Source organism: Equus asinus, chromosome 2, assembly GCF_041296235.1.
Source record: "Equus asinus isolate D_3611 breed Donkey chromosome 2, EquAss-T2T_v2, whole genome shotgun sequence".
In the NCBI taxonomy this organism is placed as follows: domain Eukaryota; kingdom Metazoa; phylum Chordata; class Mammalia; order Perissodactyla; family Equidae; genus Equus; species Equus asinus.
In genome coordinates, this window is record NC_091791.1 from 181,133,486 (window position 1) to 181,149,108 (window position 15,623).

General features: G+C 38.3%; 2 protein-coding genes across 7 annotated transcripts in view; one reads left to right on the forward strand and one right to left on the reverse strand.

Moving 5' to 3' along the window:
* PAX9 (paired box 9) overlaps positions 1-15,623 on the forward strand; it is a 54,408-nt gene that overhangs the window by 22,630 nt on the left and 16,155 nt on the right. The gene's annotated exons all lie outside the window — the stretch shown is intronic.
* The window catches only part of SLC25A21 (solute carrier family 25 member 21), a 439,143-nt gene that overhangs the window by 346 nt on the left and 423,174 nt on the right, over positions 1-15,623 (reverse strand). For 5 of the 6 annotated variants that reach the window (XM_014853089.3, XM_070504264.1, XM_070504262.1 and 2 more), the window contains 2 exons: positions 4,009-4,190; positions 2,812-2,864 (listed from right to left, as the gene is read on the reverse strand). In XM_014853089.3, the coding sequence (XP_014708575.1) occupies positions 2,812-2,864; positions 4,009-4,190 (235 nt within the window). Of the gene's footprint in view, positions 1-2,811; positions 2,865-4,008; positions 4,191-15,623 lie in introns of those variants that run through there. The other variant, XM_070504266.1, reaches the window with a different exon arrangement.

The following is a 15,623-nucleotide window of genomic DNA, read 5'->3' on the forward strand; positions in this document are numbered from 1 at the left end:
CCCCATGAGTTTCTGTAACTTTCATCATTCCTCATCAGATTCTTTTTCAGGCACTTTTAATTTTTAAAAGTAAATAAATATAGACACATTTAGTCATGTAAGGGCATGTGACTTTCCTGCAAACAGAAACTTCCAGATTCTTCATATGTAGGCAAAGGATTTATCTTTTTCAGTCCATAATTAGCATTATCGGATTGCATTCAAGAAGGAAATCTCTAAGATGGTGCTTAATGGATGAGTCTGTTTTTCTCTTACAGCTTTCAAACTGGATTGCAATGTGAAAAATAGCTTCTGAATATTTTAAAACTCTGTACTGCAAAACTTAGCTGGCTTTCACCCTCCTTTTGTTGTCATTTCTTCTATCTACCTCAGATATATATGGATTGCACTTGAAAATTTGGTAGTAGGGGTTGGGTGTCATAAGACCACCATTTTTCAAGGAAGAGAAGAGTTATATAACTGGCTGCAAAGAGGCTTTCTATGTAAAACATCAACAGGAATGTGATACAGGAAAACAAGCACCAAGGCTGCTGAATATCTACACATTGGGAGAAGCATTTGTATGTGGATGATTTTGTGTTCTATCTGATGCAGTAGAGGGCACATGTCCTGTGCCCTTTACAACAACCTCTATTTGTCCTCTCATGTCTGTCTGAAAAATATTATAAAATCAAACTGTGGACAAATATCCTGAGCACAACTTAGAGAAGACTTGGCTGCATAAGCAGAAGATTGATGTCTAACAGAAAGAAATAGGACTTGATTTTGATCTTAGTTATTTTGTACATACTGCCATGTGCTTTTTTTTTAATCTACAGGCTGCACATGTTTGTGTAACCGTATACCAAAGATAATTATCTGCCTGTAATTTTCATTTTTAACCCATGAAGATACTCTATCAGACCCCTCTCAGCTGCTGTAGCCCTCTCGGTACTCTGTGAACGAAAAGGACTCACGACAGCTGCCTGTGAATATGTATGTAATTACTCTGTTTACCCTTATTAGCTGTTCACAACGTAAGACAAGAACACACAGATTTGGGTTAGTTTTCAGCCTAGACATATTTGGAGTTTAAACTACAGTCTTCGAGATTCTCCTTTCATGGGAGGTAACTGATCGTTAGGCACAGCGAGCTGCTAAGGCTGTTATGAAAATAAGATGGGATCCTTCTCTAGAACAAAGGATGAAAATTCCAGGTTCACCTTTCTTTTCTTTTTTACTGTCTCTCTCTTTAAAAAAAAAAAAAAATTCTTAGCCTTAACTCAAAAGTCTTTCCTTTGAAGTTACTTAGGACTTGCACGTTTGGAATGAGAGTGGAGGCCAGGTCCTTGAAGGAGATTTCCAGTTGTTCACAGTTTTGTTTAATCTGGACAGTGTGTCCACAACAACACTTTCCATTGGATTTGACACCACAGCAACTCAGGACACCTCATGCAAAAACATTTAAAAAGCCAACCAAACATTTGCAAGCCTCTAACAAAACTTGGGGTCAGATTATTTAAGAGTTTTGGATTAAGGTTCCAGTCAATTACTGTTTTACCTCAACTCTCTCTGGCCACCACTCTTTTCAGGCCTATCCCGTCATGAGAAAGCTGGGTTAGGGCCAATCCTATGATTTTCTCTAATACTAGTCTACTAGCAGGTTTTTACTGTGTGGTGAAGGAAAAACACCACATACTTGCAGAGAGAGTTGCACAAAATCACCAATATTCTTTATTATTGGGTTCGTTTTTACACATGGGCCAATGACTAGCAGAAGGCAGGTCTGAATCTCAAAGGCGAAGCAAAATCCATGCTTAAAAGCCTAGAAAGGTTGGGACAGATGGATCGGGAATTGTGGAGGTGTTTTCTAAATACATGAAAGTGTGAACAGTTCACCAGCTTCCATTTACAGACTGTAGGTCTATATCTGAGGTTGGTAGAAATGCTGGTTCATTGGATTGAGAGCTAAAGGTGAATGTGCCTGTGTGTGAGTGAGGCAGGGGACTTAGACATTGGGTGAAAAGAGGGGAATGGGAAAGGGAGAGGGAAGAGGAGTAGGAGAAGATTTCCAGGATGTCGAAGTAGGTGAGTGTGACCTGGTAAAAAAATATATGTGTGGTCTAGCACATACTTCTGTACTTATTCATCAGGTTGCTTATAATCCAAGACTATTTGCCCAGGCGGTTGGGTCTGCAGCAGTTATTTTCCTATCTATTTACATAGAGGCAGCTGACTCTCCCTGTGGGAATGGCAGTTTTTTTGTGGGTGGTGTCCTGAGGGAAGGCCCTGAGCCAGGAGCCTCCACCATCACGGTGATAGAGGCCAGGAAGGCAAGAGCCAGGCTGCAGCTTCACCATGCCCCAGAGGTGACTGTGAAGACCAGTGGCTCTTGCTGTTTGTGGAGGCAAGTTGTCCTCTTTTTCTCTTTTTGAAATGAAGTTGAGACAGGAGCAAGAATGAACAGGGAGCACCAGGAAAAGTTTTATTAGGCTGGTCCCTCACTCAGTGAAAATCCTGCCCTTCAGCCAGAAGCCACCATGTATGTAACTCTGTGCTCACTCAGCCTCCCACTGGCTGTGGATCCTTTCCTATTGACTTAAGCTGAGCTTTGGCTTCCATCAGCCTCCAGCAAGGCCGTAAATAATACCTTATAAACAAAGCTAGAACATTTCTAATGGATGCGTTCAGTATCTTGAATGCTCATAGACAACTTTATATCTTCAAGGTTTCCATCTTTTATAGTGTGATAAACTTTTTATCACAGTGTTGCTGATAGACACAAACAAGAAAAGAAAGAAGGAAGGATATAAGTAATAAAAGCATCATTACCTGGTCCAAGCCTCATAATCTTGGGAAGCAGGCCTTTGTACAAAGCTAAAATCCTATAACCAGAAGAGAAAGAGCAACATTCTTATTCTGAAAATAAAATGGAGTTGTACCTCAGCTTGATTGAGATGGTGATATAGCATTTACCAAAAAAAAAATATTTAAAATTACACACATTGCAAACCAGACAGTATCCGGCTAAGTATTCTCTGCAGCAAATGGACAAGGGGAAAGAGTTAATCAATTCTTTATTACCCAAGCTACGCTAGTCTTGTCCAATCAGAAATATGACTTTCATCAGCGAGATGGTTTTTGCTTTCAAGACAGATCTTACTTTTGAGACAGCTGTGTATATGGACAAAATGACTTTTGTAATTGAATTTAAAAGCCTATAAACTCAGTCCTCACATAAGGAAATATGATGCAGTTTAGATCAAAATAATAAAATGTTACTTGTTTACTTGAAAATAAGACCTGGGTGACGGATGAAGAAACAAAAATAAGACTTAAAAAAAAAAAAGACCAGAGGCCGGCCCTGTGGCCGAGTGGTTAAGTTCCTGCGCTCCGCTGCAGGCGGCCCAGTGTTTTGTTGGTTCGAATCCTGGGCGTGGACATGGCACTGCTCATCGAGCCACACTGAGGCGGTGTCCCACGTGCCACAACTGCAAGGACCCACAACTAAGAATGTACAACTATGTACCGGGGGGCTTTGGGGAGAAAAAGGAAAAAAAAACAGTCTTAAAAAGAAAAAAAAAAGACCACCAGAAAAGGGCACATACTTTAAATTTTTAAAAGAAAACTACTTTCACAGAACTCTCATGTTTAATTCTCCCAGGTGAATATAATTGACATTTTGATGAGATTTACAGTCAGAAGACAATCAAGCGCCTGCCCATATGTTAACAGGGCATATTAAATACAATAGCATATTATGCAAACTGACAAGCAAAACGTTTATCTTCGCATTCTAAGACAAACATGCAGGGAACTCTATGACTGTGGCTCAGGCTTCTTGATGGTGTGAGAACATTTGCCAACATCTCATTATTGTATTATCTCAAAAAGCCTGTCAGCTATTCCCTAGAGCTCCTCAGACACACCCGATTTAGGAGGGCTCAATGGCTCTCATCAAAATGGAAGTCCAATATGGTTTTAACCATACTTGAGTCTTGTACATTTATTAAAATAAGAATGCATTACCCTTCTTCTTGATAGACTGTTGCCATTGTTTTAAAACAGGTTCTGTACTTGATCTCTCCGGGAACCGGCTGAGGCCCTTGAATCCTACTTTTGGCAACATCAAAAGGGATGTTAATGACTGAGGCTATTGTACCCGAGAGAAGACCAATCCCAAATTTTCTCAAAAACTCCAAGGTTGGATCCTAAAAGAAAAGAAGAATAAAATAACAGAAAGGGAAGCGGAAGCCCCTCACTTGGTTAAACACTAGAAAGCAGTATGTATTTAAGCAGAGCAATGCACTCCCCGGCACCCTCCTGTTATTCCAGCGGAACACATTAGGATTTCCTAGGCTGGAACTTGTTTTCTTGACAATCCCATTGGCTATGTTTTTACACATGGTCTAAATTGCTGAAGTACACATTTCCTCACACAGGATTTATAAACACAGTTCATAAAGAAAGACTGGTATGGCATATGGGGATGATTTGTATAATTGGGCTTCACAATGTACTTAGTATTACTGTATCAAAACAGGAGAAATCCAAGCACACTATTAGCTAATTGGCCAGAATATTTTACAAATGACAGCAACTTCCACCATGAAGCCTACTAAAATGCTCATTTGTGTGTGGACCCCCAAATGTTAAATTAAATCAAGGCTACTCTCGGTCTGCCGCTATTCCCCTCCAGGTTTTTTGCATTTATTTTCACGTGTAGCTGATCCACTGTACTGAGAAGTGCTAGCTTCCTGTTATTAACAAACCAACTTGGGGAGGCTGCAAAACAGCCTGTGACATTCTGTGCATTATAAACAGTAGTAAGTCACTGGACTAATTGGCTGAAGAATTTGCAACCCATTGTTCCTGAATCTTATTCTTCCTTCATGGCAAAGGAGGAAAAGGGGAGAGAGACAGAGACACAGAGGGAGAGAAGAAGAGAGAGAGAAAGAGAGAGAGAGAGAAAAAAAACATGTCTTCTTTCTATTCAAATTTAGGTCCTTCGCATTGGTCTGCTTTGATTTTCCACCCCTCCCTGCTCTGTTTTCTGACATCAAAGTATTTAATTAGGTCTTATGTGGGAGTCACTTTCCTTCAGCCTATTTTTGTGCCTAGTGAGCTCACATTATGCTTTGTTATAATGAATTTGCTGGGAAGTTCTCATTATGTTTTCAGCCTCAGTTCTTACCCTAAAGAGAGGTCATACCCCAGGCCATAAGCTTCTGATGGAGACACCCCCATCCTTGCCCTGCCCTGGCTTTTGGTCCCTATTTCAGAAGGACCTTCACAGAGGAATGACACAGGGCCGGACCATCGCACTATTTTATGCGGCAGGAGAACTAAAGGGGAGAAACATATTCTGCTTCATTTAAAAAAAAAAAAAATCAAGTCTGAGCATTACATGCTTCTATAGCTTCTCTGGAAGGAGAAAACTTCTGGAAGCTCTGAAATTTTCAGCTGAACCAAGAGCCGTCACAGAAACGCCTATGTGGCTAAGTGTAAAAAGTGAGGGGTTCGGTGGTAATTCTTGGATCTGGGCCATACAGGTGCTGGGGAGGGTTAAAGGGATTTACAAACCAACAGGGTGTTTCAACAGGAAAAACAATGCAGTGACTGCAGAACGAGGGAGGTGTGTTTAAACAATTCCCCTTCCCCCCTTTTTTCTCTTTTACAAGAAGAGAAAAATGCCTTTATGTTACCCTTTCCCTTATGGCACAGAAGCAGAACTGGAGCTCCGGAGGACGGTGGGTTCAGGACCAGCTCTGGTTGTCTGACCTTGCATGAGTCACTGAATCACACAGAGCCCAGTGCGACATTTTTAATACCTGCCTTGCCTTTGTACTGTATGAGTTTTCTGAGAGATAAAACAATAACAGCAGTAAAAGTGCTATGAATGTTGTAAAATTCCGGCAGAAAATGAGTAGTATTATGTAGCCTGTTTTCAAAGACCCAAAGCACCCTGTAATAAGACTTTCTCACGGTTCCCCTGTGACACAGCCAAGCTCTCCTTTTTCAATTGAAGACAAGGGTGAAAATGACGACTTGTATGCACATTGTCCTTTTGGGAAGTTCAGGGGACCCTGTCAAGCACGCAGCCTCTCCCATCTCTAGATGTGTTTGCTGAGGATTAGAGTTGGGGATGGAGGGTAAGCTAAGACACTCAGTGAAGGTCATTATGCTTGAGATATGGTTGGAGACAAAAATCTGAGGTCTTCAAGGCATCCCAGTGTTCACCAGCATGTTTTGAACCCATGTTTTCTATACCTTTCCCAGCCCAACAGTAAGGTCCCACAGTAGTTCCCAAATTCAGTTGTGCATCAGAATCACCTGGAAGCTTTACAAAATATGGATGCTTGTCCCCACCTCAGACCCATCTCAGGTTGCCAGATCAGAATCACCTGGGAAACTGCCTGACAGTTGTTTTAAAGGATCTTTAGGATTTCTGAAGCTGCCAGGCTGAGGACCCATGCCCAGGAATGAGTGATTTTGATATTCCATGCAGGCAAAGCAGATGGTCAGTTGCTATCCCTCTGGGAATTCTAGAGAGGAGAAAAGTCTTCTTGGGATGGCCAAGAGGTATCCTTCACCACATGGCCTCTGGGCCCCTAGCCAGTCACTTCCTCTGAGCCCATGGTCTGTTTTACACAGCAACCCGGCTTGGGATTGGCTGTGCCAAGGAGGCCCTCTCAGCTAGTCTCTGCTTTCTTTGCTGTGTGTCGTCAACCATCCTCAAGTGAGTGCAGCCTCTCAAATGCCTCTCCCCTTCATCTTCTTCTGGCTACTCCTGCTTCTCTTAACTTTAGTTCAGCTCCCCTTACCTTCACCAGGTCCTGCTTTCTTCTTGCCTTCTATCATCTATTCTTCGCAGAGGCAACAGGATTCTCTTCTTATAAAAACAGATCTCCTTCTGGTATCTGTGTACTCAACGATCCTCAATCCTTCCCCACTGCATGGAGACTAAAGCCAAAGCTCCTCACTCAGCCTTTGGTTTCTTTCCCACAATATGCTTCGAACTTATCTTCCTAGCCTCAAGTTCTACACCTCTAGCCCCCAACCTATACTATAGTCACATTGGTTAAATCATAATTGTCCAAATACATACCAAGCACTTTTCTAACTCCATGCTTTTCTTCACACTACTCCCATAGCCTAGAATGTCGTTTCCCATCATATTTACCCACAGCAGTTTCACTCTTCCTTTAGGGTCCAGCTTAAATCCCATCTTGCTCAAAAGACTTTTATGGATCTCCATCAAAATCGATTTCTCCCTCTCTTATACTCCTGAAATACTGTCTGAGCCACAATCATTGCCTTTGTGAGCCATGGTTCACTTTGTGTTTGGTTTATTTTTGTGTGTATCCATCTCCCTTGCTGGACTGTGAGTCAGCACAGCATAGGAGCATGTGTTACTCCTCTTTGTGTCACCTATTGTGCAGTGTATACAGTAGTTGCTAAATAAATGTCTGCTTCTTGGCCTATCAATGTACTTATTTATTTATTTTTGTAGAAACAATGAGAATCAGACTTAACCCTTAATCACTATTTCGCAGGACTCAGTGTCTTCTAGCCTGGAAATGAACCCCTATTAGAACTTTACATTTCTTCCTTTCTGCCAAGAGGCATTAACATGGGGATATGACAAGGCATTGGACATTTGCAAAGTGGAGTATTTCATGGCAAATGAATTGTAACTCCCAGGTCACAGAGGCAGGCCTAGGCTTGCTAGATGCCATTGCTCAGTGACTCAGAGAGAGAACCATGATATGGAAGCCTGTGACCAGATTTTAGCAAAAGAATTAAATGGGCATAAAGTAAGGCCTTGAAATATTACTCTTTAGGCTCTTGTTTCTTATACTTCCTGATCTTTCCCCTAGTAGGGAGAGGCATCCAACTGCCTCAAGAATGAGGATTGTTTTAGCAAGACTAAAAAGAGAGAGAAAAAGATAATATTTAGTGTTTTTGGTTTTCAAATTAGGCTCTTCCATGTATTACATCTGTTAATCTTCACAATTTTTGAGGTAATAACTATTATTATTCCTATTTTACAAATAAGTTAACACAAAGGTTAAGTATAAGAAGGGAATTTTTGTTACATCCAAGTGAACACAAGACTTTGCCTTAGGGCAGTTTTTCTACTGAGACTCCTAGGGTCAGTGGGTGGGCTAGTCGGGGAGGTGTCCAATAACCTCCTGAAATTATAAGCAATGCTTCTGTGTATGTGTATATGGGCTCTTCTGAAGAGAGTGTTGATAGATTTTATCAGGCTCATAAAAGCTTAAAAAGAACTTCATGAAACCATTTCCCCTACAAATAAATTTATAAAGTAAGAAAAGGGCAGTGCAGTGTTGAAACACGGAGGCTTAAAACAGGAAGCCCTCGTTTTCATGGGGGTTATCAGGAAATTCACCTTAGTGGAAAGATTTCCATACACATTCTTGCTCTGGAGTCAGAGCATATCTCAACCATATCTATGAACTCAGGGGTTCTCAAAGTGTGCAAGATGGCAGAGTAGGAAGCCTTGGACCCTCCTTCCTCCCACAGACTGATTCAGCAACAGTTCATGGACAAGTTCTCTTGTAGAAATCTAGAAATTAATGAAAAGTTTCCTGCCCCCTGGATGAACATGAAACTAGACTCAAAGAAGCTAGTAGGTTGGTTCAGAACACCCTCTCACTAGAGCTCCTGTCCCAGTGTAGTGCCAAACAATCAAGAAGACTCCTTAGCTTCCAGTTTCTCCTAGGGGAGGGAAAGGATTGGGTTACATGTCCAGCACACCAACTTTTCTGAGGGGATTCCCCAGAGGACTGGAGTCTGTATTGCCAGGCTTGGAGTTCTGATGGGTCTGGCACAGTCTACCTACCTGAGGGAGAATGGAGACAGTAACATGGGCTGGCGGATGGAGGATACGATCCTCCCCACAGTTCAACACTGAGTGAGTGGATGAGAAACTCCAGCTCTCAGCTTCCCACTGGGGAGGCAAAGAGTTGATGTGTGTACTCAACACCCCAACTTCTCTGGAGCTTCCCGAAGAACTGGCATCTTTCTTGCCAGTCTTGGAGTTCTAATAGGCCCAGTACAGTCTAGCCACCTGAAGGAGACCTGAGATGGAGGTTTGAACTGATAGATGTCATAGCTCTCCCCTTGCTCAGCACAGAGTGAGCAGACAAAAACAATAGCTGCCTGCTTCCCCCTTGGGAGGGAAAGAGTTGGTAGAGGTCCCTGGAGTCTCTAGTCAGACTGAACTGTGCAGGTATTCTTCTATTTGAGGCCAGTCTATGAAGACTGGGAAAGGTGCTCCCTTGTCTTGTACAAACAACAGCATAAAAAGTCAAGGAAAATGAAGAATCGAGCAAGGATGTTCCACACAAAGGAACAAGATAAATCTCCAGAAACAGAGTTATATGATTTAGTTAATAGAGAATTAAAAATAACTGTATAAAGATGCTCATTGAGTTTAAGGGAACAAAGTGAGAATTTCAATGAAAAGACAGAAAATATAAAAAAATCACTAAACAAAAATCATGGAGCTGAAGAATACAACAATTAAACTGGAAAATTCACTAGAGAGATTCAACAGACTAGATCAAACAGAAGAAAGGATCAGCGTACTCAAAGACAGATCATTAGAAATAATTGAGTCAGAGGAGCAAAAAATGAAAAAGAGTAAAGATAGTTTAAGGGACTATGAGACACTATCAAGTAGATCAAAATAAGCATTATGAGAGTCCCAGAATGAAAAGAGAGGGAGAAATGACCAGAAAGCTTATTCAAAGAAATAATGGCTAAAACCTTCCCAGATCTGGGGGAGAAAATGGACATCCAGATCCAAGAAGCCCAAAGGATACTGTAAAAGATGGATCCATAGGAATCCACACTGAGAAACCTTATAATCAAATTGTCAAAAGTCAAAGACAACAGAGAATTTTGACAGCATTCAGAGAAAAGTTACTTGTCACATACAGGGGAATCCCCATAAAAATATCAGCAAAATTTTCCACAGAAATATTTCAGGCTAGAAGAGAATGGGATGATATATTTGAAGTGCTGAAAGGAAAAACTGCTAACCAATAATACTATACCCAGAAAAACTTTCCTTCGAAAATGAAGGGAACATAAAGACGTCCTGGACAAACAAAAGCTGATGGAGTTCATCACTACTGGACCTGCCTTACAAGAAAGTCTAACGGAAGTTCTTCAGGTTGAAACAAAAGGATGTTAAACAGCAACAGGATAACATAAGAAAGAATGAAACTCATTGGTAAAGGTAAACATAGAAAAATACAGAATATTTTATCACTGTAATGGTGGTGGATAAATCACTTTTAAATCTAGGATAAAAGTTAAAAGACAAAAGTATTAAAACTAACTATAAATAAAAAAAGAGGTTAAAAGATACACAGTATGAATAGAGGCAAATTGTGACACCAATAACAGAAAGTGTCGGGGGGAGAAGTTAAAGTGTACAGTTTTTGTATGCAATCAAACTTAAGTTTATCAGCTTAAAAGACTGTTAAAACTATAAGATATTTTATGTAAGTACCACATAAAAAGTTCCTATAGAAGTTATGCACAAGAAATAAACAAAGGAATCAAAGCATATCAACACAAAAATATCAATAAAATACAAAGGAAGACAGCAAGAGAGGAAAAGATAGAAAAAGAACTGCAACACTAACAAAAAACAATTACCTAAATGAAAATAATAAATTCTTCCCTATCAATAATTACTTTAAATATAAATGGATTAAATTCCCCAATCAAATGACATAGACCGGCTGTCAGAGAAAGATAAACACCACATGATTTCACTCATTTGTGGAAGATAAACAAACACATGGACAAAGAGAACAGATTAATGGTTATCAGAGGGGAAGAGAGGTGAGGGGAGGGCATAAGGGGTAAAAGGGCACATATAGATGGTGATTGACAAGTGAAAATGCACACCTGAAATTTCACAATGTTATAAACTATTATGACCTCAATAAAATAATTTTTACAAAAAGACATAGGGTGGCTGAGTGGATCTCTTAAAAAAACCCAGCTACATGCTATCTACAAGAAACTCACTTTAGATTTAAGGACACACATAGGCTGAAAGTGAAGGGATGGAAAAAGATATTCCATGCAAATGATAACCAAAAGAGAGCAGAAGTGGCTATAGTTACTTCAGACAAATAGACTTTAAGTCAAAACTGTCAAGAGAGACTAAGAAGGACATTATACAATGATAAAAGGGTGAGTCAACCAGGAAAATATAACAATTATAAATACATACGCACCCAACATCAGAGCACCTAAATACAAAAAACAAAGATTGACAAAACTAAAGGGAGAAATAGATAGCAATACAATGATAGTAGGAGACCTTAATACTCTACTTTCAATAACGGATAGAATACCCAGACAGAGATCAATAAGGAAACAGAGGACTTGAACAACACTATAGACCAAAAGGATCTAAGAGACATATACACAACATTCTACCCCAAAACCTCAGGTTACATATTCTTCTCAAGCATACATGGATCTTTATCCAGGACAGATCACATGTTGGTCACAAAACAATTCTTGATAAATTTAAGAAAGCTGAAATCATATCAAGTACCTTTTCTAACCACAATGGAATTAAACTAGAAGTTAATAGCAGAAGGTAAATGAGAAAATTCACAAATATGTGGAAATTAAACAACACACTCTTGAACAACCATTGGGTTAAAGAAGAAATTGAAAAGAAAATTAGAAAATACCTTGAGACAAAGGAAAATGAAAACATAACATACCAAAACTTACAGGATACAGCAAAAGAAGTACTAAAAGGCAAGTTCATAGTGATAAACACCTACATTAAAAAAGGAGAAAAATCTCAAATAAACAACCTAATTTTATAGCTCAAGGAGCTAGAAAAAGTAGAACAAGCTAAGCCCAAAGTTAGCAGAAGGAAGGAAATGATAAAGATTAGAGCAGAAATAAACAAAATAGAGACTGGAAAAACAATAGGAAAAAATCAATGAAACTGAGTTGGTCTTTTGAAAAAATAAAATTTACAAACCCATAGCAGGACTGATTAAGAAAAAAAGAGAGAGGACCCAAATAAATAAAATCATAAATGAAAGAAGAGACATTATGACTGATGACATAGAACTAAAAAGGATCATAAGAGGCTACTTTTAACAACCATATGCCAACAAACTGGATAACCTAGAAGAAATGAACAAATTCCTAGACTTATATGACCTAACAAGACTAAATCATGAAGAAATAGATAGTTTAAACAGGCTTATAAATAGTTTGGAGAATGAGTCAGCAATCAAAAACCTCCCAACAAAGGAAAGCCAGACAGCTTCACTGCTGAATTCTACCAAACATTTAAAGAAAAACTAATACAAATTCTTCTCAAACTCTTCCAAAAAATTGAAGAGGAGGGACTTCTAACTCATTTTATGAGGCCAGCATTACCCTGATACCAAAGCCAGACAAAGACACCACAAGAAAAGAAAACTATAGGCCAATATCCCTGATGAATATAGATGTAAAAATCCTCAAAAAAAACCACTAGCAAATCAGATCTAACAGCACATTAAAAGGATCATACAGCAAGATGAAGTGGGATTTATCTCTGGGATGCAACAATGGTTCAATATACAAAAATCAATTAATGTGATACACCACATCAACAGAACTAAGGATAAAAATCACATGATCTTCTCAATAGATATAGAAATTGCACTTGACAAAATTCAACATGCTTTCATGATAAACACCCTCAACAAAGTAGGAAGAGAAAGAAAGTACCTCAACATGAGAAGCTCTTTATGTGAAAATCCCACAGTTAACCTCATATTCAATGGTGAAAAACTGAAAGCTTTTCTTCTAAGACCAGTAACAAGGCAAGGATGCCTGCTCTTACCACTTTTATTCAACAAAGTACTGGAAGTCCTAGTCTGAGCAATTACACAAGAAAAAGAAATAAAGGCATCCAAATCAGAAGTAAAATTGTCTCTGTTACAGATGACATGGTCTTATATACAGAAAAATCTAAAGACTCAATAAAAAAAAGTTTAGAACTAATAAACACATTCAGTAAGTTGCAGGATACAAAATCAACATACAAAAAATCGCTCATCTTTCTATGCACTAAAACTGAACTATCTGAAAAGGAAATTAGGAAAATGAATCCCACTTACAGTAGCTCCAAAAGAATAAAATACTTAGGAATAAACTTAACAAAGGAGATGAAAGACGTGTATAATGAAAACTACAAAACATTGGTGAAGGAAATTAAAGAAGATTAACAAAAGCAAGGACATCCTATGTTCATAGATTGGAAGACTTAGAGTATTGTTAAAATTTTCATACTACCCAAGGTGATCTACAGATTTAATGCAATCCCTATAAGATCACAATGCCATTTTTCACATACATGGGAAAAAATACTAAAATTCATATGGAATCACAAAAGACCACAAATAGCTAAATCAATCTTGAGAAAGAAGGGTAACGTTGGAGGCATCACGTTTCCTGATTTCAAAATATATTACAAAGCTACAGTAATCAGAACATTATGGTACCAGCATAAAGACAGACATATAGACCAATGGAACAGAATACTGAGCCCAGAAACAAACCCAAGCATATATGGTCAATTAATCTTCAATAAGTGTGCCAAGAATACATAACGGGAAAAGGACAGTCTACAACAAATGGCGTTAGGAAAACTGGATATCCACACACAAAGGAATATAATTGAACCCTTACATTACGCCATACACAAAAATCAACTCAAAATGAATTAAAGACTTAAATGTAAGACATGGAACCATAAAACTCCTGGAAGAAAACTTATGGGAAAATCTTCATGATGTTAATCTTGGCAATGATTTCATGGATATGACACCAAAAGCACAGGTAACAAAAACAAAAATAGACAAGTGAGAATATATCAAACTAAAAAGCTTCTGAATAGCAAAGGAAACAAATGAGTAAGAAGGCAATCTATGGAATAAGAGAACATATTTGCAAACCATATATCTGATAAGGGGTTAATATATAAAATATATAAGGAACACCTACAACTCAATACCAGGAAAACTAATAACCTGATTAAAAAATAGGCAAAGGACTAGAATAGACACTTCTCAAAGAAGACATACAAATGGCCAACAGGTATATGAAAAAAGGCTCAACATCACTAATCATCTGGGAAATGTAAATCAAAACCAGAATGAAATATTACTTCATATCTGTCAGGATGGCTATTATCAAAAAACAAAAGACAACAAGTGTTGGCAAGGATGTAGAGAAATTGAAACTCTCGTACACTATTGGTGGGAATGCAAAACGATGTAGCCTCTATGGAAAACAGTATGGAGGTTCCTTAACAATTAAAAATAGAACTATTATATGATCTAGCAATCCCACATCTGGGTATTTATCCAAAAGAGTTGAAATCAGGATTTTGAAGAGATATTAGCACTCGTATGTTCATTGCAGCACTATTCACAATAGCTAAGATGTGGAAACAACTTAAAGGTCCATTGACAGATGAATGGATAAAGAAAATGTGGTGTATACATACAATGGAACACTATTTACCTTTAAAAAGAAGGAAATTCTGCAATATGTGACAACATAGATAAATCTTGAGGATACTATAGTAAGTGAAATAAGCCAGTCACAGAGAGACAAATTCTGCATGATTCCACTTATATGAGGTATCCAAAATAGGCAAATTCATAGAGTCAAAGAGTGGAATGGTGGTTACCAGGGGCTAAGGGGAGTGGGAAATGGGGAGTTATTAATCAGTGGGCATAAAGTTCAGCTAAGCAAGATGAATAAGTTGTAGAGATCTGCTGTACAACATTGCACCTAAAGTCAAAAATAATGTATTATATACTTAAAAATGCGTTGGGAGTAGATCTCACATTGTTTTTGCCACAATAAAATAAAAATAGAAAAAAAATTGATTAAAAAATAAAATGTCACCTAGTCTAAGTAAAATACTTAGGATGGGTTACACCTTAATTATGTTAATGGATATTAACGCTGATGAAAATCTGTTCTGTTATTAAAAATTTCCAACTCACTTCCACAATTTCCTCCAATTGTCATCAATCAGTTCCTTTGTTCCTAACCCACATTCCTCACACGTAAGCCTAAACTATTGTATTCCAATCTTTTGCTCAATTGCAGGAGCAATCAACTGTCACCATTCTTGATGTAATTCATCACGACAAAAAAACTGTTACTGAACTAACCTTTTCTTCCTCATGTTTAAAATACACACTTCCTTTTAAATATTTATTTATAAGTATTGTATATGATGTCTCCATCTACAGATGAGTTTTATTCTTTTCCTCTAAATATTTTCCTATTTTCCTCATAAAATATGAGATTTATAACTAAGCTGGTGTTGAATAGCCTGAAATAATGAATATTACATGCATTGACCTTATTTTGAGATAGCAATACAAAATCCAATATCCATAGTTTTTAAAAATTATTTAATTCCCCTGCAAACATTTTAAGGCTGATGTTAACATTCCATTTCACAAATGAGAAAACTGAGACAGAGCGAAGTTATAACTTGCCAGAGATATGGCTAACTAGTAAGCACCAGAACTGGGAATTAACACCAGGTC